This window comes from Indicator indicator, chromosome 2 (genome assembly GCF_027791375.1).
Source record: "Indicator indicator isolate 239-I01 chromosome 2, UM_Iind_1.1, whole genome shotgun sequence".
Classification (NCBI taxonomy): Eukaryota; Metazoa; Chordata; class Aves; order Piciformes; family Indicatoridae; genus Indicator; species Indicator indicator.
Window position 1 is genome coordinate 12764092 of NC_072011.1, and position 23603 is coordinate 12787694.

Here is a 23603-nt window from a genome sequence, read left to right on the forward strand (position 1 = left end):
AGTTGTTTGTTTCTACAATAGAGAACAGAAAGTGACTACAGCAAACATCAATAAGCCTGCACAGATATCATCAGCATTCTGAAATCAGATTGGCAATATTATTAACAAATTCTAGATAGTAGATAAAAAAGGTGTAAGGAAAATGCAGACTATGACACATATTTTGTATTAACAGGTTATTTTTCTTCTAGTGCTATAGATATCTTGAAAAAGTAATTATGAGTTTTGCAAAGTTCCACAGCACCATTTAAGAGTGAGGGAGCTAAATTAAATTTGAAAATATTTTTTTGGATTATATTAAATGAAGCTTGTGGTGTCACCCTACTGAAAAACAGCTGTGGATGCACAACACTGAAGTAGTAGCCTTCACTTTTGGGTTTGGTAATGTTTTTGTTTCTCCATCAACTTATTTTCCCTGAATGAGAGGGAATGGAGTTCCTAAGCAGGACTTATGCTTCTGTTTCCTAAAAATATGTAGCACAGTTAAATTCTGTTTAACTGTATTACATAGAAATTAACTCCATCTTTAACTGTCAACCTGAAGTATCTACTGACCTCAGGAGCTCTACTCACGTCTTTTAAAAACATACTTAACTAGGGATAGAAGACAAAGAATTAAAATTATGGAAGGAAGGAAAACAAAGTGTGGTTCATCCCACAACTAAAATTCAGTAATGGTCATTTGCTCACAGTTACTTAAACCAAATTAGCCTATTGCACTACAAATGGAAAGCTGTAAGTAAGAAAACATACTCAGAATACCACAAACGCTTTTCAAAAATCAGCCATTAACATCTTTGTGATAGCTGCAATATAGTCTAATTCTAAGACATTGCCAAACAATCCATACATTATTAAACCTAAAAAGTGCAAGACCATTGGCAGGCACTAAATCTGGAAACTGTTTATTTAAGAGCTTTACTATGGTCTAGAATCAAAAGAGTAACAAAATAGTTCATAGCACATACACTTATTATTGTGTTTTTAGAAGTAGGCAGCTATGTCTTTAAAATACAAATTTACTTTCTATTTAATAGTTCAGAAACTAGATTGGGTAGATATTTCAGGAGTATATGTGTCTGTGGTGAGACCAATCTACCACATGAGTTTTAGTGCATGCATACTTTCAAGTTTTCACATACATTATGAACAAACTATTCTGATTTTTTTCTACATACCAGTGATTAGAGCAATTATCACAGAATCATAGAATATTAGGGGCTGGAAAAGACCTTGAAAGATCATCTAGTCCATTTCCCCCTGCTAGAGCAGGATCACCCGTACCAGATCACACAGGAATGTATCCAGGCAGGTTTAGAATATCTCCAGAGAGGGAGGTTCCACAACCTGCCTGGGAATCCTGTTCCAGTGTCTGTCACCCTCACAGGGAAAATTTTTTTCCTCCTGTTTCCATGGAACTTCCTATGCCTCAGCTTCCACCCAATGCCCCTTGTTCTGTCACTGGGCATCACCAAAAGGAGCCTGGCTCCATACTCTTGGCACTCACCCTTTACATATTTAGAAACATTCATGAGGTCACCCCTTAGTCTCCTCTTCTCCAAGCTAAAGAGCCCCAGCTCCCTCAGTCTCTCCTTGATCATTTTTGTGGCTGTCATTATGAGTAAGTAAATATTTTCTAATTGGTTTCCAACTGCACATGTATGTAAATAAAATAACTGTCTGCAGCAACCTTGGTAACAAAATCTGAATACACGTTTTGGTAAATAATATATTGACAAAGTGCTTGAAACTAATATTGGTATTATCTATTACAGAGGAAAAAATACCAAGGAGTTAAGTCCAATATTAAAGCAACACACTACAGAACCAGTGGACACAGATTTTAACAATGCTGATTTTTCAGTTTCCTTGTCTTACAAGATCCACAAAATTCTCCAGAAAGCAGTAGCAACCTGCTGCTACTTTTTACGGGAGTGGATTTACGGAATGCCTTTAAGAAGATACCACTATTGCTATACTCAATCTTCACCCACCATGCAAATGCTGTAGCAGAAGTTACACTGGTTATACATATAAACACATGGATAACAAATGTTACGAGAGAGTAAAACAATGATGTGGCCATAAAGAGCCATGTTCTAGTACAGGAGGCTCTGGTCTCCTTGAATTATCACTTGACAAAGAGATGAAAAGTAATCTATTGTAGACAGATTTTTCCTTAGGTCTTGGGTAGAGGATATGCAACAAATAATCATGGAAATCAAACCATTTGCAAAGAACATCATTAAGAGGCAGTAACCCCTTTAATTTACAAAGTGGTACCAGATCTTTTACCAGAGGTAAAAGACAGAAAACCAAGATGGGCACGTTCATAAAGAGGGACCATGCCCAGCCTTGGGCTAAGATCACATTTCCAGAACTCTCTATATCCCAGAGAGAACAGACTTCTCTCCCTGGTTCAATCAGCAACTGGTATTACAAGAAAGTAGGACTTAACAGAATCTCAGTATCAAGCCAGTAAATAGCAGTTACAGTCCTGTCTAGTGAACTTGTATATGAATTTTACAAACAAGGATATCTGCACAGCAAAAATGTGCACAGATGTAAAACATATTAATAAACATGAAATGAAGAATGGATACAGAAATGCCATTTGACTAAATATTTTCTACAGTATTACGAAATACAATTGGATTCAGTGCTTAATATAATCAGAGTTTTTTCACATCATCACACAAGTAGTGCCAAACTGATAAAAACTGCAGTATTTTAACATAAAAGCTTAAATGCATCACCATCCTCTCTGGTTTGACTAACACCAGCAGCTACTGACTATGCTCATAATTCATTTCCAACAACCCTAAATCCACATAAAAGCAGCAACTACTAAGTTTCATACTCAATAACAAAAAAAGGATTATTGAGGTCTGAATATTCAAGGACGGGAAATCCTTCTCCATAGCTTACTATGAAAGTAACCCACTTCTATACATTATTGTGAAAGATTAACTTAATTGCTCACGGCTACACAAAACTTTGTTTCTTCAAAAGGACCAAGCAACTGTACAAAACAGAGAAAATTGTCTGGTAAAACAGAGAAAACTGTCTGGTAACACTTGAGAAGTCAGAACTCTCAAAGCACATGCCTTTAATAGCCTTGTTCACATAAAAGTACAAAGTTTTTAAATCTTCCTAGATGTTTTTTTCCACATTTGCATGTGCCAAATTCTTAACTCAATAGCTGGTGATAGAGATAATGCTGGACACACCTTGTTCTCTGTGAGATTCCTGGAACTAACCTAGAAAATTGGTTGTTTTGGTAAGAAAAGCTGATTTGTAACTCGAATTAAGAATCTTCCTGCAGTTTCAATAGGTGAAGATCCTTTACATGCATGAGTGAAAAAAAAAAAAAGGACAGAAGTGTCCTTTATGTGTCCTTTATGCTCCTTAGCACAAGGAAAACAACTTTCCAATGAAGTACTGTTATTAAGGTACACACGATGTGATATGTTATAGATACATGTTAAGTGGGCAACTGCATTCCAGATTTATACAGAAGCAGCAAAATCTGAAACAAATATAATTGGGCTGAACATATTATTAGATCAAACTGCTGGACAGAAAAGGTGAAAGTTTATCACTTAATTAATCAATATATACTAAAAAACACAAGTCCTGAATGTGTTTATAAAACTGAAAATTTCAAGAGTATGACTTGGAGGCCTTAAAGGAGATAAATACAACTCAGTTTTAGCTTGTATATGGCCCACAAGTGAAGTTCTTCAACTGTCAACGTGTACTATACAGAATTTCTCAAGGGCTTGGTTGCAACAGATTCTCTTGAAAAAGCAGAGGAGGTAACAGACTTCACTGATTACCTCCTCCCCCCAAACCTTCAAGGATAAGACTGTCCTTTTTTGTTAGAGGTGAACTCTGCTTAAATGTGGGTATCCCTAAATGAAAATTCAAAAATGCAAGGAGTAGGAAGAGTCTATTTATCATCTTCACCTGAAAAGAGCAGAAAATATGACTTCTTACAAAGTGAACCTTAGCAGTTAGTCCTTGCTAGGAAACAACACCAAGCTAGGAGAATCACTTCTCATGCTCTGCTGGTAGAGTGACAACCAGAAGTTTGGTGAAAGAATTCTCAAAATATTTTCTGCTACTATGCAATTCATCACACTAAAAATCATCAATATATATTATGAAATAAGGTCTGATTTACTATATTTTATCTTTGGTATAGTATCTGCATCAGTCTACTTCCTTTGACCAGTCAGGCTCTGAATGGATTCCAGAAAGGCCTGTACCAACATATGTCACTGCAACACCCTTCAGCTAAACTGGAAAAAAACCCCAACAAATCAATGAAGCACCAGAAGCTAGCACACACAGCTGAAGTAGAAACACTGTCCCTCTATTTAAAACAAAATATATTGACAGGGTAGGAAAAGACGCTATCTAGAAGCATATGGGGATTCAATATGCTGGAATCAATCTTCAAATGAGAAACACAATTTCAAATACTGTTATTAGGTCTGAGGAAGAGTGTTCTTCAGGAAGACTATCAGGCACACCATAGCAAGGCTGGGGCCAAGTGAGCAGGAAAGACTCTTTATAAAGAGTTTTTTTAATTTGCCTCTGTGTCATTCAGATCTTTTTTCTCTGGCCAAGATAGTAAAAACCGAAGAAACCAAGCCCTAATTCTGAGGGGAAAAGATGAGAAAGGAGCCTGTGCAATCTGTTCCTTCACTGGAATGTGCCATAAGGTTGTAGAAAACACCCAAAACCACGTTTCCAGTACAGTTTTAAGGCAATTCTGTTGCCTCATTTGAGGCCAACAAGCAATGAGTCACTGTTCCTTAAAGTCTCCAGTGAGCAAGAAAGCAAGCTACAAGTGAGCAGGCAGACTGCAGTGAAGCTTTCATTTCATGTGGATCAAAGCAGGCCAGCTCTACAAATAATGTCAGGTCACTAGGTTGCATGACAACAGCAACGTATAAACTACACACCTCCAGAGGCCTTCACTTCTCTCTCTGTGTCTTCTGCTTTCTAAGTGCTTTCCCAAGCCACCATCCTTTATCGTCACTTTCTATAGGACCAACATGATCAGCATGAAGTTACACTGGTACCCCACTCTGCTGCAGAGCGTAATATGAACCACAGATACCCAAAGTGAATGTAAAAGGTGTTATATTGGCAGCATGAATCACATGAGGGAAGCTTGCTCTCACTGAACTTGGTGCCTCAGCAACAAGGGTAGAAACAGTTGTGTAAGAATTCATGAAAATTTAGTTGTTTCATACATATTTAAAAAAAGGTATCTGTCTACAAAATTTGCAAAGGGTTTTAAAAATACTTGAAAAAGTAGGTATGTATTACCACAAAAAAGGATGGATAATTTACCTTAGAAGTACAGATTTTTTTTTACATAGTTTTCGCTCCCTTGACAAAGGATCTTGGGTCTCTTCCTGGGAGAGAGAAATGCCTTCCTCTGTGCACCATGGCTGCTACTGGGTCTTCTGCACAGTTACCCTGATCCACTGGAAATAATAGGATCAGAAACATTGCAGTGATGTAAGGAGGGATCAATTTTCTCATCTTACTCACTCATCCTCATTGTTGTACAGACAGCATCCTTGCTGACCTGAACTTTCTGCTGGCAGGGAATCGATACTTTACTGCACTGCCCTTGAACGGAAGAACTGTTTCCACCAGCTAGAATTGCATTTAAGCACACTGTCAACACTTGCTGTCTTGTGGCTCAATAGCTCAAAAAGCACAGACAAGCTCTATTTGAAAGTATAGAGAAGCTCAGACTGAAAACAGTTAATAGGACCTCCCTACTTAGAAATTAATTAGATTTAGTTGTTTTAGGATCCACATAATTGAGAAAGTAGGGGCACACTCAGGCCAAATCATGTTTGGCAGAGTCTTTCCACAGTACTACGTCACACCCTGATTTTGCAATCCATACCCACTGCTGCCAAACAGAGAGTAATGCTTCATTTAATCCACACCCTTGTATAATTTGGCTGAGAGTACTTCCTTTAGCCTGAAGGCACAGCAGTAATTAACCTAACATACACCAATTTCAAGTAAATATAAATGGTGTTCTTTTGATAAAGTTTTTGGAATCTTCAAAGATTGCTGTTATTGTGCTCTGTATTTAGTGTAATTTTTAGTGAAACGTTTTAATTAACTTGGCTAGAAGAAACGTGAAAAAGAACATATAATAAAGAAACATGTATCTTTGATCTCAGTATATACAATTCAAGCAAGTTTAACTAGAAAATACAAACTTCTGACATTTATAACATCTTATCAATCAGATAGAGGAAACTGGATAACCAAGCTTTAAAACAGAAGAACTAGATTGTCATTAATGTTAATGGTTTTGTCTCTATGTCTTTACTATTCTGTTGGAACATAATTGTGGTTAGATGAAACTATTCATACACCTTTTGTTTACAAATGAAAAAAAATATTTTTACTATTAATTTTATAAATGTAAATGCTCAGCTCTTCTGCCTAAAAACAAGGTTCTGTACTTGTGCTTTGAGCCAAACTCTGACAAAGGCACGATAAGGCCACAGAGCTCTCATGAAGTTCCTTCCCCTGCAGAATGCCCTGAGCTGCCTGTAAGCCATGATGAGGGCATGGCTGTGTCCTGGTACTCTTAATTTTGATTTACAGCCGAAGTCAGCTGCACAGTGGAATATCTCAGATGCCTCTAGTGAGTAAGCAGAAGGAAAAAAAATCAGGGAAGTACACACAAAGGTTGGCTGCAGGTGACACGCAAGCCTTTGTAATCTATTTGCAGTGAAGAAATGGAGACATAGCTTCTTCAAAATATAAGTGGTATAGAAAAAATAGGTTATAAAAGAATCAGAAAGGCATTATTTTTTTTTTAAATGTCTTGTGATGAACATTTTTATTGTTTTAAAAGAAATTTTGAATTCTTCAGTACTTTCAATTTGCTATAATCAAATAACAACAATTAAAAAGGTTTATTTCCTTTCTCCCTTCTCTCTTATACTTTTCCCATAAGTAAAAATGAGAGATATGAATATCTAAAAATGAATGCTCATTTTCCCCAGGGGAGTTCCCATTCAAATTAGCATGCAGACATAGATAAAAAGTATTTCAGACCTACCTATTTTTTGGTACAAATATTTTACCTACTTCAGCGTAGTTAAGTCAGTTCACATGTGCTAAAGAGATGATTTTTGTTGGTACTTGGTCTCTGCTCAGTTCTCTAACCTTCTTTTAAAAAATAAAAAGATCTGGAAATTGTGTTTAAAACTTAATCTGTTATAGTATTTTATCTGTGACTATGCAGTGATTTATAGTTAAAACATTGTAATGAATGTCAAGGTATTATCTTTGGTTGACAAGAGAAAATAAAAAACCACAATAATAGTACGAATATACTAAAAAAAAAAAAAAAAAAAAAAATCGAGACCACAATAAGCAAAATTTATTCACCTCAAAAAATGCTGGTTTCCTGCACTTTCTTGTAACAGTTTTTAAATGCTATTGTTATCCAGACTAGGAGATGAAGTGATAGTTAAGTAATTCACGTTCTAAGAGAGAGAAAACATACACACTCAATCCAACTAAAGAATTAAAAGCAAGGGCATTTTACAAATTGGCAAAATGCAAGCATTCTGCAAAACTGCAACTAGGTATTTGTTAGAATAACAAAAAGAAATTAATATTTCTACCTTTAGGAATGCAAAAGAACATTACAGGCAAATTTTTCACCTTTTTTAGAACAACTGTCCCATTAGAATAATTAAAGAGCAAATTTCAAAAAAATTCTTTCCTCATAAAAATTTTAGAGTAATTACCTTATGGATTTTTAAAAGGTTTTAAATTTCTGCAAAAAAAGATCCTGGGTCAGGCAGAATCAGCTCTTGAAATACATGACAGAGCAGGGAAACAGAAACACAACTGAGAAGGGAAAGACAAATATTTGGTATATATCCTCCATCTTAATGCACATTTACCCTTTTCAAATATAATTGTAGCAGTAGTATTCTTCTCATAGACTGCATGTTATGGTGTTTCCAGGGGAAGACGAGTCTTATTGTGAAAGGCAAAAGCATTTATTGTCTATGTAACTAAGCAAAGCACTAAGCACAAGCAAAAGCTAAAGCTGAAGCATAAGCCAAAGCCCAAGCCCAAGCCTACTACTCTGTTACATAGTCAACTTATATACTTTTCTAATACAGAGCTGTCACATCCCAGTTGGCTATCCTTTCACTGACATGGGTTCAAACAAAGCATACAATAGGTTAATAGTGACAAACAAGCTTCTCACCATATCCAGTCAACTTCTGCCTAGTCTTCAGTTACAAGGTGTTTACATTCTTTCCAACTCAAAGACAAAACATAGCCTTCTCAAAAGTTGTTCAAAAGTTTGCTATTTTCCTACATTCAAACACATGGCAATCTACTATAAGTAAATTATAGCTTGCAGGAAGCTAACCATTTTGTAAGCATTTCTTTCATGTACTCCTAGACCATTTCCTATTTTGGCAGCACCTCTACAGGACATACTAACAGTATTATGTATTTATATACAGACAATTGGCAGTAGACTACTAATCAAAGATATCTCACCCACTGCACTGCCTCATCACATTCAGGCAACAGCACACAGGAAACTTGCACATGTCCCCTCTGTAGTCGTGAGGATAAATAGGAAAAGGTAAATATATCAGGACATCAAGGAAAAAATAAGCAAATCCTTTTACACAGGCCTCATATTGCCATCTCAAAAAGCTCTGTGCATTCACTGATGCTAATGAAACTGAGAGACGGTCAGATTATTAAACATTACTTCCTTTTGTAGGCATTCTCATACAAAAAAAGTAAAATTAGTTTCAATCATCACCTATTCCTCCCAGCAGCTTGCACTGCACTTAAATCACTTTCATCTAATAGTGTGGGTACTGAACCACTTTTAGGTATGCTTTTGGTACTCTTCACCACAGTATGTTCCTGTTCTACTTTTAAGAAGATGTGGGGCTGAAAAAAAAAAACCCCAAACATCTCAGTGACTCAAGACATTATGGTAAATTACTACATTATTTCCATAGCTCTGATCTGTGCAGCCCTGCAGGCTTAATTGCTTTCCCCATCACGGTATATCTGTATGAAGCTGTTGGGTGAGCTAATGAGGCAACACACACTACGGATGAAAAGGGAACAAATACACCCAGATTGTTTCCTGACAAAATTGAGAATTCTTTTTGTATATTCGTATTTTTACATACACTCAAGCTATTTATTTTTAAAAATAAATAATCACTACTACTTTAAAATTAAATACAGTATTTACAGTAATACAGGATTTAAAAAGCAAACAAACAAGGCAAAAAAAAAAAGTCTGAAAACAAAGAAAAACAGCAGAACAAAACAAGAACTATCTATTCAAAATGATCTGTGTGCCATTTAATTTGTGTGTATGGGCTGGATCCCAGGAAACAGATTTCTCCACCTGATGCTGCTATTGTCACTTCTACTAAACAAAAGTGGTCCCCCAAGATCAGTGTTATCTGACTTCAGTACAGCAGTGTCAGAAACCTGACAATACTGCTGGCTGTGCCACATGTTTTTTCTTAGTCACCTTCTGTCTGTCAATCAGTTCTTTCAGTCCTGTCTGAAAATGTCACTAACCTGTATCAAATATAGCCAGAGACATCCTACAAATACTGTATTTCATGTTATGCTTGCACTATATACTACACATACATGCAGCCTTAGTTAATATATACTCTGTACTACTGTTTAGTTGTAAATTGTTCATTTGATATATTTCCAAAGATAGTTTGTATGAGTCTTTCTTCCCCTGATATTTTCTTAGTAAGAGACAAAAACAACAAGGCCACACTGAACTAGCTTTCTAAACACATCTTTCCTTGAGTGTGGAAGCAAGATAAATAGCCCCAAACCAAATGAACAAAACTGCTGAAGTCCTCCAGGACTGTGGTAGTACTGAATATTGATGTTATAGAGTTAGGGAAAAAGTATGAAATATTGAACAAAAAGTAATCAATGATACCAACAGACATATGAGGATGTAACTTTGGACAAGTCTCTGCAGTATCTCTGTAAAAACATGAATTTTCCTATTTGCCCTATCCTTTTTCTATTTCTAAAAAAAAATATAAAAAAATCAAACCAGTATTTTAAATGCATTTAGCTGATGCACAATTTTTTGTTTTTTATATAGAAACCCATTTCACCACTTGCTCAAGACTTAAGAAAAGGTTTTAAATAGTCTATCTGGTATAACAGAGGATTTAAATGCAAAGTCAGGTTTGTTAGTATCTTCAGAGAGTAAGAAAATTCTTTGAAGCTTTCATTTTATATAGGTGGAAAACACCTCTGACTGTCAGTTCTATTAAGGGAGAGAAAAACTCTAATTGTTCTCAACGCTGCCAAAGTGTTGTGTTTTTTTGTCTTCAAGATTTTTTAAAGATACAAGAACCATCATGTTCCCAGCACATCTGTAAGTAATTTTTAAGAGCTAGTTTAATTAACTGGTTTTATTGAAGTCAAAGTTTTAGTGAAAAGATCCGTGCAGTATTTATAGTCAAACTTCAATCTCCCACATAGTTGATAATTAGGGTCACTGATGATTACAATTACTTGAAACCTAAAACTCAGTTTTAGAAAACATGCCCTGAACGCAGTGGGAGTTACCAAGGAGTCATTGTTGAATAACGCTTCAAATTGTGAACCATTTCTTTCATGGCATGCAAGAGAGTCTGAGAGCCCAGGAAGATGATTTCACTGTCCAAAGACGCTTAAAAGGGTCTTAAGCAGGAAAGGCAAACAAAACCGAAAGGATTTGAATGTCTTTCAGAGAATAGGTAGCTGGAGCTTTTGCTGCTCCCTTATTTGTTAAAACAAAACAAAACTAGGAAACGGGTTATCCTGAAAGAAGGTACAAAGATGAGAACAAGGAAAAGACAGGGTTGTCTAAGATGAAGTCTTGGACAATGCTACCGTGGAGTGCGGCATAGTAGCATACTACAGGATAGGTATGGTAAAATTAGCACTTAAGCATGAGCATATGCCGAACTATACAGCACAAGGAAGGTAAAATCTCAATTCTGACTATCAAAGACAGGTCTTAGACAAATTTTATTACCATAAATACTTTTAGGAACAGATTACCCAAAGTGTCCTCAACAATAATCAAGTAAGAATAAAGTAATCTGCTTTACAACATGGAGAAGTTTGAGTAAAGACTTCACTAATCTAAATTGCAAATGTAGAGCCCATAGGGGATGACACACATCTAACAAACTTTTTTAAACAGTTGAAGTACCTATCAGCACAGATGAAGCTTTACTGAGGCAGACACAAAACCCCCCTGATATAGCAAAATGAGTTACAATCTCAGTGAAGAATTCCTGTGACAGGCTATCAGGATTGAGAGTAGGAAAACTTAAGTTCTATGCCTTCCTTTGAAATACAACACAATCTTTGTGAGAGAAATGCACATGACACCTTTTTTCTTAATTAATTTAAAGAAATCTTTCTTAATGGAATGCTTTATACATAACACATAAAAAGCAAGTTCATCCACGTCTTGTATCTGCTTTGTGGTTCTTGTTTCATTAATTACTATTTATCAGAATTCATTACTTTTTTTAGTAATTCTAATCATCTTCTTGAGAAAACTTCAAATACATTTCTTGTACAGCACTCTACAGCATTGATGGGAAAGCAGCAGATGTTGCCAACCTTGTATTTAGCATGACTTTCAACACTGTCTCCCATTACATTCTCACAGACAAACTCTTGAAGTATGGATTGTTTAAGACATTGCAGCAGACTGAAAATTGGCTAAGCTGCAGGGATCAGAGGTTTGTAGCCATCTGCATGAACTCTAACTGGAAAACTGCCACCAGGAGTCAATACTGAGGACCACATGGTTTAGCATCTCCATTAATGACCTGAATGATGGGAAGGAGCACACCCTCAGTTTGAACATGATAAAACACTCTGAGGAGTGGCTGATAACACCAGACAGCCATGCTGTCATTCAGAGGGGCCTTAACAGGCTGCAGAAACAGGTCAGCAAGAACCTCATGAAGTTCAACTAAGGGAAATATAAAGTCCTTCATTTGGGGAATAGTAAACCCATGCACCAATGCAGACTAAAATACACATAAGAAAAATTCCTTTACTGTGGGAATTGTCAAATGTTGTAATAGGTTATCCAGAGACAAAGTGGAGTCTCTGCCCTGAGGGACATTCAAAATCCAGCTCAACATGATTCTGAGCACCCTGCTCTAGGTAAACTTGCTTTGAGCAGGAGGAATGGGCTATATGGTTTCCAGAGATGCCTTTCCACATCAACAACACCATGATCTCATCTTTACTCCCCTCACACAAAGAACATCTTGTGTTTGAGAAAGGTGCTGAAGCTATTTTATGATTAAACAATGAATTTTAAAATTTAGAACAGTGTTATGTTAGGACAACAAAATAAGTCAGGATATCTAAGCACTGCTAGTAAAATTAAAGATCAGGGATTTAAAAAAACCCCAAAACATAATTGAACAAACTCTAAGGAGACAAGGAATGATCTAACATTGGCTTACAATGAGAAGTCACAGCATCTGAGCATGCAGAAAACCAATCACTTACAGATTGTTTCCCTCTGTGTGGTGTCAATTCACAAACATTACAGTTCACCTTTTAAAGAAAATAGAGAGAGAGGAGCTTACCTTAAGTCTCTAAAACATTATAAAACAGAGGGAAGACTGAAATCAGGAGAGGCATGTTTGCTGTCACATTGTAACAGTATTCATGGACAGACTAACTGAAGTAGTTTCCAAGTAACTTAAGACTGCTTACACAAAATAGTATTGCTGGAGGAGATGAGGCTATATTAGAATGATAAATGGATTTGAACCATATTTTTAATGTTTTATGAATATTTTATATCAATGAGAAATTCATATATTTATGTTTCTTACTGTTTAATTGCAGTGTTGTGAGAGATTGGGCTGGAACAATTCTTGCTATCAATACAGACTAGGGGATGAAGTGATAGAAAGCAGCCCTGGGGAAAAGGACTTGGTGGTGCTGATGAACAAGAAGCTGGACATGAGCAGACAATGTGTGCTTGCAGGCCAAAAGGGCAGTCACATTCTGGGCTGCATCAAAAGATGCATTGCCAACAGATCCAGACAAGTGATTCTGCCACTTTACTCTGCTCTGGTGAGATCTCACCTGGAGTATTGCATCCAGGTCTGGAGCCCTCAATATAGGAAGGACATGGACCTGATGGAGAGGGTCCAGAGGAGGGTCACACAAATGATCAGGAGTTTAGAGTACCTCTGCTATGAGGACAGGCTGAGGGAGCTGGGGTTGTTCAGCCTGGAGAAGAGAAGGCTCTGGGGAGACCTATTAGCAGCCTTCCAGTACTTGAAGGGGCCCTGCAAGAAGCATGGAGAGAGACTGTTTACAAAGGCCTGTAGTGATAAAACAAGGGGCAATGGCTTCAAATTAGAGAAGAGCAAATTTAGACTGGATGTTAGGAACAGGTTCTTTCCTATGAGGGTGGTAGAACACTGGAACACGTTGCCCAGGGAGGTGGTTGGGGCCCCACCCCTGGAGATATTTGAAATGAGGCTCTACAGGGCACTGGGCAGCCTGATCTAGTTGAGGATGCCCCAGCTTACTGCAGAGGGGGTTGGACTAGATGACCTTTGGAGGTTCCTTCCAGCCCACACGGTTCTATGATTCTAAACTCTGATTCTACGCTTGTGGACACAGGCTCTTTAGGAAGGACTAACAAGGAAGACAAGAACAAAGAGTACTGTAAAGCAGAGAGGAATGGCTCAAATGCACAGAGCTACAAAGCAGGTGACAGGTTGGTCAAGATCGTATGGGTCAGAATCGGAAAAGAGGCCTAAAAGATGCGGGAGGTGTCTGCTACAGACTGCCTGATCAAGAAGAGGAAGTGGATAAAGCTTTCTTTACACAGAGCAAGAAGTCTCACAATCACAGGCAGTCTCTTCTCACCAGAGGTTTTTAACCACCTCAGTATCAGCTTCAGAGACAAAAACACAGGCTACAAGCAATTCAGACTCCTGGGATGCACTGGGGACAGCTTTTTGAAGGAGATGCCAGATAGGCTGACTAAGGGGCCTGCACCCCTGAGCATGCTAATAATGAATAAGGCAGAACTGGTCGGAGACAAAGGCAGTTCTGCCTCACTTAACCATGAGATAACTTACTGTGAGGGAAGCTAAATAGAATAACAAGGACTAGGGATTCATGAAAGCCTATAAACGTGTGGATGTACACACTTAAGAAAAGCCAAAACATACTATATGCTTGAGAGTATATAGCATTTGTTAAAATGAACAGGCATGTTTAAAAGGCAGAGCAGTAAATGAGTTGTACTGTTACCTGAAATACTATACTTTTTCTGCAAATGTATCTGGACACAAGAAGATGTATAAGTCAGTAAAAGATCTAGAGTATTACTCCTATTGCCCATAAATCACAAAGGTGAACAACTTGTTTTCCCTGGATAATTAAATTATGTTGTTAAAAGAAGAAAGTGCTGCATATATCCAGGCTGTCTATACCACAGGACACCAGCTACAACCTTATCAAGTTGCAAGCATGCACATACACCAGTTACATGGTTAAGAGGATTGCTAACAGAGCATACACATGCTACCTGTGGGGACTTCACTGTCTACTAAATACATGCAATACACAGCAAAAGGTGACAGGGAACTGTGACAATGAGAAGTAACTGTCAACATGACCCTCAGGAATGTGTAACCATCTGCTGGACAAAAATGAAGGATCTCTATTGCAAAACAGTTGTTAACAATGCAACATCCCAATAAAAAAAGAACAGAAAAGCATGTGTATGAAACCAACAGGAAAAAAAAGATTTGTTATTCCAGCAAAATCCATAAATTAATCCATATGGTTAAGTAAAGATTTTTTTATTGCTCCAAAGTAAAATGAAACTGGCAGTTAGGTGCTTATGTTCATAGCTCCTATCTTCACACTTCAAAACCAATGAGGAAAGATCGAATGAGTTAATTTTTCTCATGTATCATTGAAAACAACTCTATTACAGTAGAACAATTTAGAGGCCCCCCAAATAATAAAGAAGAAAATTAGGATTTTAGCAGATTTTCTTACAAGAAAATCTATCTCAGTTGTGGTCCACTAGGATTTTTATGGTCTTTCCCCCTAAAAATCTTCATTTTCTCATTGCTTTCACTGACTGTTGAAAGATCTCTATTTTTACTATACCTCTCTTGCAGTATTAGTCAGTTTTGGAAAGAATTACATTGCTGCACACACAAACAGCTAAAACACGTCTATGTTTGTTCATGCTACTTAAGAAGTTTCCATCAACACATTTATCTATGCTTCTGCATGAAATAAAACTTAAGACAATAAAATGCACTGGTACTGCCATTTAAAACAATCTAAGGTATACATTAATGTCGTTTAAAAGGTTAGTTGACTTATTTTAAATATTCACAATACAAAGGACAGCATATGTATTCTACAGCTGCTGTAAGATTTACACACGCAGGGCATCTGTGGTGTGGCTCTAGGGCAGAAAATGGACACGAAGTTGTTAATTTGTATATAGCCATCTGCATTGTGAATTAGTGACTGAAAGTGACTCTGAGACTAGTGGTCAATCTTCTAGTCCATGGCAAGGACCCCTTCCCCCACAGCTCAGAAAAAGTAATCGTAACTTGATTTGTAAAGTATATTGTCTGTCTTTAGGAGATAATTCTATACAATTACAGACAATACTATCTTTACATTTTAAATCTCTATTAAGTGGTTTTAGTTCACTATATATCCCATCCTTCCCCTGGACTTTTTACTCTTCTCAATACAAAACAAAACCTCTTTGAAACTGAGGTTTCAGTTTTCTGTCTTATTTTACATCTGCCAAAAAAAAAGGAAAAATGCATGAAATTATCCATTTCATTATTAAATACTTTGATTAGCAACGCAACTATTAACAAAGCAAGTACCACAAAAATGAGTAATTTCCTAGCTTACCCTTTTCTAAAGATCTCTGAAACAAAATGTCTTTAGAAACAACAATCTAAAAACAAATTTAACACAACTGCAAATAGACTACCAAGCACTATTGTTCTTAAGCAAACTGCTTTTCTAATTAGTGTTTTCTTACATCTGTACATATGCTTTTAAAATATAATTTTACTGGATTTCAGTGTCTATGTTCAAGATACTTCAGTGAGCATTAAAATACTATCAAATATTAAATTAAGAAAAGTTAGTAATCTCATATGGTTCTAGAAATTCATAGCACTAATAAATAAGTGTATAGCTTTAAAAAAAAGGCATTACAAAAGAACATCTATGAGCATTGGGCTCTATCACACTACACTTCATAAACAATATCACAAAAAAGAACCAGGACACTCCCTAAAGAGCTGCCCAGCAAATTTATAAAGGTAGAAAAAACCCTTCATGGAAGTTATTACTCATTCCCTAGTGAGAATGAAGAAATGAAGAAACTTACCACTTTTATTAGGGAACGAATACAGGGGATTCAGAGGAGTGCTTGGCAGTCTTAGCTTGGAGTCTGGCGACAGTGATGATGATGCAGGAAGCAAGAGATTTGAGCTTGCCTGTAATAGGAAAGACAAATCAGAAAGTGAAGTGTAATTTCCTGGGTTACTTACTGATGCAACAGCTATAAGAGAAATATTCGTTTACACTAAATAACTACTTAATTCCAGGAAAAAATTCAAGACTGAATTTGATGATAAAGAAAATTCCAGTGATAGGGTAGTTTTTTGGGGAGTTTAGAATGTTTGGATATATAAACTTTGAAAAATTATTGAAAGCAATACATTGAATTGCTTGTTTAGACAGGGATATAAGCAATGCAAACAATGGAAGCAGAACCGTTTGACCTAGCATTGTGTTGTTATCTGCGTATATAAAAATAAAATAACATGTGATTTTAAACTTATAAAAGTAAAAATTTGAGTGCTCAAACTATACTACGGCTATGATGAAATTATTAAATATCAAAATAAGAGGAAAAATAGTAAATCTTAAACCACCACAAACCTGACTTCTACAAATCAATAAAGCATACTTAGATCAAATCAACAGACACTTGCTTTATGCAAGCTACACAAAATATATCTCTGCACTCCTCATTTCCACAGCACCGAAGATAATGTAGTTAAAATTTGGTTTGCTATGGAGTTTCTTGATATACACACACCTACCACATGGCAAAAATCTTTCCCCAACATTACTCTTGACATATTATCCAATACATCCTATGTATATTATAACAATCTTAATTTTTTTTCACCTGACCCAGCTGAGAATTTTACAGTTTGTTAAACATATTTCACTGTCTGGATAATACAGGCAAAAGAGAGGGAAATAGGACTTAAATAAAAGACTGGTGGCTTTCTTAAAGCAAAACAGATTCATATGCTAGAAGTTTTGAGAGTTATTTACATAAACCCACATCATTCTTGACCCTTTCACAAATCAGGCCTATTACACAATCTAGAACAAATACATACAGTGACTTAATCCAACTAAAAGCCTGCACTCAGTTGAGCACTTCCTTTGGTTTCTGTAAACTCTAGATCAAACCTTTAAATTTCAGTTGTGGATCTAAACAGAACAACGATACATTGCAAATTTTGAAACTGGTTTGTAAATTCTGTTTAAAAACAAGAGACAGCTAAAACAAAGTGAATCAGTGGCTTATTTCCAGAAGTGGTATCATTTATCTAACTACTATTTTTTGCCATTTAATAAGTATCAAACAATTCAACAGGTTTATATAAGGCAGAATATTTGGGAATTGGCAGGTGTAATGGGATGTGGGTTATATAGCACTAAAAACGAGTAACTTAATCAGGTGACAGAACTATAGAATAGCAGGTTGAAAAGGACCTCAAGAATCACCTGGTCCAACTTTCTTAGCAAAAGCAGAGGATATCTGCTATCATCTCATCTGTATTACTAAGATTAGACTTTCATCTTAACGTATCTGAGCTTTGTGTAGCAATATGGCTTTAATTCTGCTGAAATAAATATATAATAACAACTGGCTTTTACTAGTCAAGTACTCCCTCAGCTACTGATTTTACTGCAGTATACAAATTTAACAGAATAGTAGTAAGTAGTAGTTGTGAAGTATCAGCAGAATGGAAAGGTCTGTTTTTCTGAATAAAACCATCATCATTCTGCTTTTCTTGTATTTACGCACACAAGTGATGAGTTTCACTAATATAAATTTTTCTCTGATACAAACAAATACAGTGGAAAGCCATTAGTTTGTGTGCTTACTCAAACACTGTAAAATAACCTGTTCTGCAAACATGTCAAGCTCAGGTTCTCAGTGTTTCCTCTTTTTCACCCACTGTCAGCTCCAGGGAGAGCCTTTCTGCAGTAAGATAAATGAGATCTCCCTGCTGTATGACTTGCTTGCTGAGTGCACATTACTCCATCAGTCATACAAATGTACATTTTCCAGTTAAGTATTCACATGGAATTCTCTTCCAAATTTGCTATCAAAAAGTTGATTTCAGACACTATTGAGAAATGAAGATGGGTTGAATATATTAGCCTTTGGAAATCAGACTAAACATAGTGGAGTACACTACTCAAAGCTAGCACTTAACAGATGCTTCCAGGATGAATAGTTCACCCTGGAAGAAAACAAGTATCAGGTAAAATTTGTCTTAGTTGTGTTTGAATGAATTACATATTCATGCATATAATGTATGTAAATTATTCCTGTAGACCATTTAATCAATTTCTCTTTATTTTCCTGCTGTCTTACCCAAACACTTTCTTTTTACCTGCCAAACAGCATGCTTTGAAAATAAATGCAACAGACATGAACACAGGAGAACGAAAGCACACTCCAGAATATTTAAGAAAACAGGCCTTTTAAAAACGCAAAGTTCTCTCTTACAACTCTTCCTTCCTCTCCAAGGCCTTAAAACCCAAGAAAAACCCCATTTTTATAAAAGACATATTAAAAAGAAAGCTTTAAATTCAGGCAGTCTTACAGGAGTGATTCATTCCTTCCCTTAACAGCAGTGAAATTTAGCACAGGTGAGCTATAAAAGACTGCCCATCCAAAGTAAACACAAAATTAGAGTTTTAATGGCTTTTCTCCCACTAGATCTTAAGTATTATTTAAACCTCTAAAACACCCAGAGAGGAAAAAACTCCACAACAGAAGAAGGAACCACTCAGTTAATAAGTATTAATGGTTCAGCAGAACTATTTCCAGATGAAGTACACTGTCCTATGAAGAATAATGAATTCTCCTAAAACAGATATAAGACTACCTACAGAACGAAGTGAAGCAATCATTTTTTTTAAATGCATGCTGTGAGAAGTCATTGCCAAATACCTTTACAACGAGTAAAGTTGGCTAAGACAGCCAACCATCAGTCTACTTATTTTTCACAACAGGCTCCTCTTGCTACATGCACAAACCACAGCTTTATCAAATACACAGTTTACCACTATCCTGGATTGAGTAAAAGTAAGAGTTGTAACATTCATGTAGCTTTTGCAGCAAAAAAGGATACTTAACACAGTTTTGTCATGTTTAAACAAAGCTGATTTGCATTTTGTTACATATTCAATGGAACTTGTTTTCAGATTAAAAGTCAATTGCATGAGACAAAACCCAAAATACAAGACTTGACAAGTAATTACAATTTATCTTTTTTTCCTGAGAATGCAATTTTATGACCTTTGCAATCAATACAATTAACATTTCTATACATAGTTACAAGTCAAATCAAGTTGTTCAGCCCTGTATTACCTCTTACTCTTCTATTTTTAGGCTTCCCTTTTGAAAATGTAGGCCTCTAGGACATCTTTTTTTAAAGATACTTAAAAAACATTATTAACCCATGATTCTGCAGAATTTAAAAGTTGACAATTGAATTTGAAATAAAAACAAAATACAAATTCTGCTATTTTTCTCAAATTATATAGGCAATAATGGTTGAACTAGGAGTGCAGTACTACTGCTTTTAAATCCACAATGCAAGTCTGAATCAAGTGTCCACTTATGAAAATAAAACAATGATTTTTATGACAGCAGCAATAGGAAGTCTCTTGTGAAGGCTGGGATTATACTGGGGCAGGTGTCTGGAAATCACTTAGAGACTGCTCTAGACTTAAACAGGAAAACCAAAGACAGCTGAATAAAAAAAAATCTCATTAGACATTTGCAAAACCAAAACATATTTAGTTTGCTTTTCTGAAGCAAGTGAGTTTCTTTGACGTTCCCTACAGTTCTCTTAATCCAATCATCCAGATCAGGAAACTCATCTAGATGGCAATAGAGTTCCCTCATAATTTGTGTGCTTCATTGCTTTTTCCCACAGAAACCCAGAAATAGCCATGGCACATATATATATATGAAAATTTAAACTAAAAAGTGTTTGATCCTACAGTTTAGAAATAGTCTACACAGACAATACATTTCCTGCGCTGGCAGGGAGGTTGGACTTGATCTTTGGAGGTCCCTTCCAACCCCTTACATTCTGTGATTCATCACACAGTAATGACACATATTCAGTCCCTTGGTTCTGACAGAGCTCTGGCATTTCAATTACAGGCTTGCCATTAAAGCTTTCTTCCTTTTTTCCTTTCTTAAAAAAACCAAAACAAAACAAAGAAGAAATTAACATTACTATAAATATTTGGAATAGTAAGCTTCTTTCTTTTAGCCACCAGGAAAACCAACCAAATTATTTGTATAAGACACAAAAAAAGTTAAATACAGGCTCAGTTATACACTGAGTGTAGACTCACTCAGGTATGAAACACAAAGAGTGCTACTGGGTTGGCTAAAACTGACATTCCAGCTTAAGGACATGCCTAGATATACACATATACTAATATTAGTATCCTAATCTGATGTAATGAAAAGAATATTAGTAACTCCTAGGGAGAATTATCACACAACCCACTCATACATAATATGATGTTACACACTTGTCAGGGTAACTTTCATATATGTTACATATATACTCCACAAAATAACTGTTCTCTGTTACATCAAAGATCCACCTTAATTTTTTTTTTCAGCAACAAACTGTATTAGATAAGATTAAGTTTAGAGTCATCTTTCTCCTATGGGCTCTTTCACTTTTATCACTCAAAAGTTTAGGAACTTCTTGAGCATCAACTAGCAGTAATAAAAGTTCACTAGGCCAACAACTTTTGCTGAAAATCTCCTTTACAAATCCACACAAAATCTCTGCAAATGGATGTACACTATGGCCTTCACCACAGCTTCATTGCATGTGCCAACTTAAGCTGTGAGAGCTCTACTAGTGTATTTAATCTCATTACACAGCTCTTCAATAGCTCTTGGCATTTGTGTTACTCTTGTTTGAACTTCTTCTCATTTCACTATGTTGTTTTTCAGAAAGAGTAATGAAATAATAGTGTTGAACATATGGACTCATCCTAGATTTCCTAGATAGGAGGACACAAGCATCCTCCTTATATACATTCTGGAATGGATCTTACTTATGATTTTCTAAAAAATGCTCAGCTAAAGTTTTGGTTTCAAAATAAAGTGCTTTTTTGCTCCTCTTATTTTTTTTCCTCATTATGTTATGCACAGACAAAAACTGGCTTCCTATTCATTTGCAAGTTTTCTTTGGGAAAAAACAAAGAGAAATTTAAGACAATTCATGAACCTACTCAGTGAGAGAGGTTTTAAAAATGCTACAAATTTCTTATAAATATGATAGATAAGATTACAGAATACCAGTAACTCCTCTGACAATTTATGGATAGAAATTTTATGTTGCAGGCATAATCAAGTGAAAAAGCTATTTCAGTCTGCAGAGCCACTGTGGTATTGCCTTGCACTTAGCCAAAAATATTCACGAAATGGGCAATGTTTTTACATGAGTTCTCAATCTTCTGTTTTTCTATCTTCAAGTAAAACTTGTAGTAAGTTACGAAAGAACTCTTCTCTTCTTGATCTGCATTAAAACACAGAAGCCAAGCATGGTATTCCAGAATCTCTAACAACCAAGATGACCCAGAGGACAGATACTTAAAAGACTGAAAATATATACCACTTTGGCATTCCTTGCTGATTCTAGGTCTTTGTGGCAGACAAAAGGATAACTTTAGATCTTCGTCCATTTAATGGTTTCATATCAGTACCATTTTTATGCGTTCATTAAAAAAGCTGCATGTTTTCTTCTGAAAAGCAATGGCTTTGATTCTACTCTGTTTTCACACAACGAGATATATTTTGCATCTCAACTAAATTCTCAAAGGAGACCATCTGGAAGGAGTACACATATTATTTGATGTATACTGTATCAAAGCATCATATATAACTATACTTTGTAGTCATACAGCTTAATGATGAAAGTTCAGTACATTTGATGCAATCCAAGGTAAAAGCTTCTGGATTTTCCACACAGTACCAACTCCTTAATGAATTCTGGCATAGTAATAAGCACACTCAAAGGATAAAACCAAATTCAACCAGCTGTATTTCTGTATATAGAAAAGAATATTCTTATATTCTACTTGTCCAATATTGCATTTAAAAAATTTCACTTTTTAACACCTCTGAGTATTAGAATTTTGGTAACCACTCTGATAACCTTTCAGTTGCAGTTTCCAGAAATACACTGTGAAGTAAGGACTGGAGAAAACAAACATACTTTTAATAAATTTACAAGTATTCACATATTAAGTGACAAGGCAGGCAACATATAATTGATTCAAAAACTAATACTACCGATATAAATTTTGTCCTCAAGCACTATAAAGGTGGTTTTCTCCTTCAAATTAGAGTAGGCAAGTTTTGACATCTAAAAATCACAACTTCAGAGCTAGGGTATTTTATCTTTAAAGGAAGCCCTTCTGCCGGTATCTACATAACAAGGGGTGACAAATATTATAAACAGGTATTTTGATTGCTAGATAGAATTTTATATATATCTAAATAGTGACATACAATGAAAAGCACTGATGACTTCTTTCAATGACCAGAAATGGGTGTCTTCCTATCAAAAACTTCTCTGCATAGCAACATACATCACTATTAGTTCCTTGAGGCACAGACAAATAACAACTGCTGCCAAGATTCACTATACTGAAATTTTCCTGTGTGGTAAAAAAAAAAAATGCTCTGTTCTGGTTTCATGCAGAAATTAATATTTACCTTTTAAGAAAATGTCCTAGCTTTTGTGACTCCTTTCACCATTTTCACTTTTCTGTACCCAGATGTATTAGCACACTCTAACGTATGTGGCTGAGTGGCCTACGTTGATGAACACTTCAGTAAAGCATTTATGTAAGTACACATTCCAGCGAGCCTTCCAGCAAAGCCTGCATTTATTCATATGCATCATCTTTCACACAAGAAAGGGAGTTGCACTCATGTAAATCATAGAATGGCTTGGGCTGGAAGGGACCTCCAAAGGTCATCTAGTCCAACCTCCCTGCAGCCAGCAGGGACACCCTCAACTAGACCAGGTTGCCCAGGGCCTCATCAAGCCTCACCTTGAATATCTCCAGGGAAGGGGCCTCAA

General features: G+C 36.1%; 1 protein-coding gene across 1 annotated transcript in view; it reads right to left on the bottom strand.

The window, feature by feature from the left end:
• Positions 1-23603, bottom strand: part of AHI1 (Abelson helper integration site 1) — an 86215-nt gene that overhangs the window by 27299 nt on the left and 35313 nt on the right. Inside the window, exon 18 of the mRNA XM_054393440.1 lies at positions 16541-16649. Coding sequence (XP_054249415.1) covers positions 16541-16649 — 109 coding nt within the window. The remainder of the gene's footprint in view (positions 1-16540; positions 16650-23603) is intronic.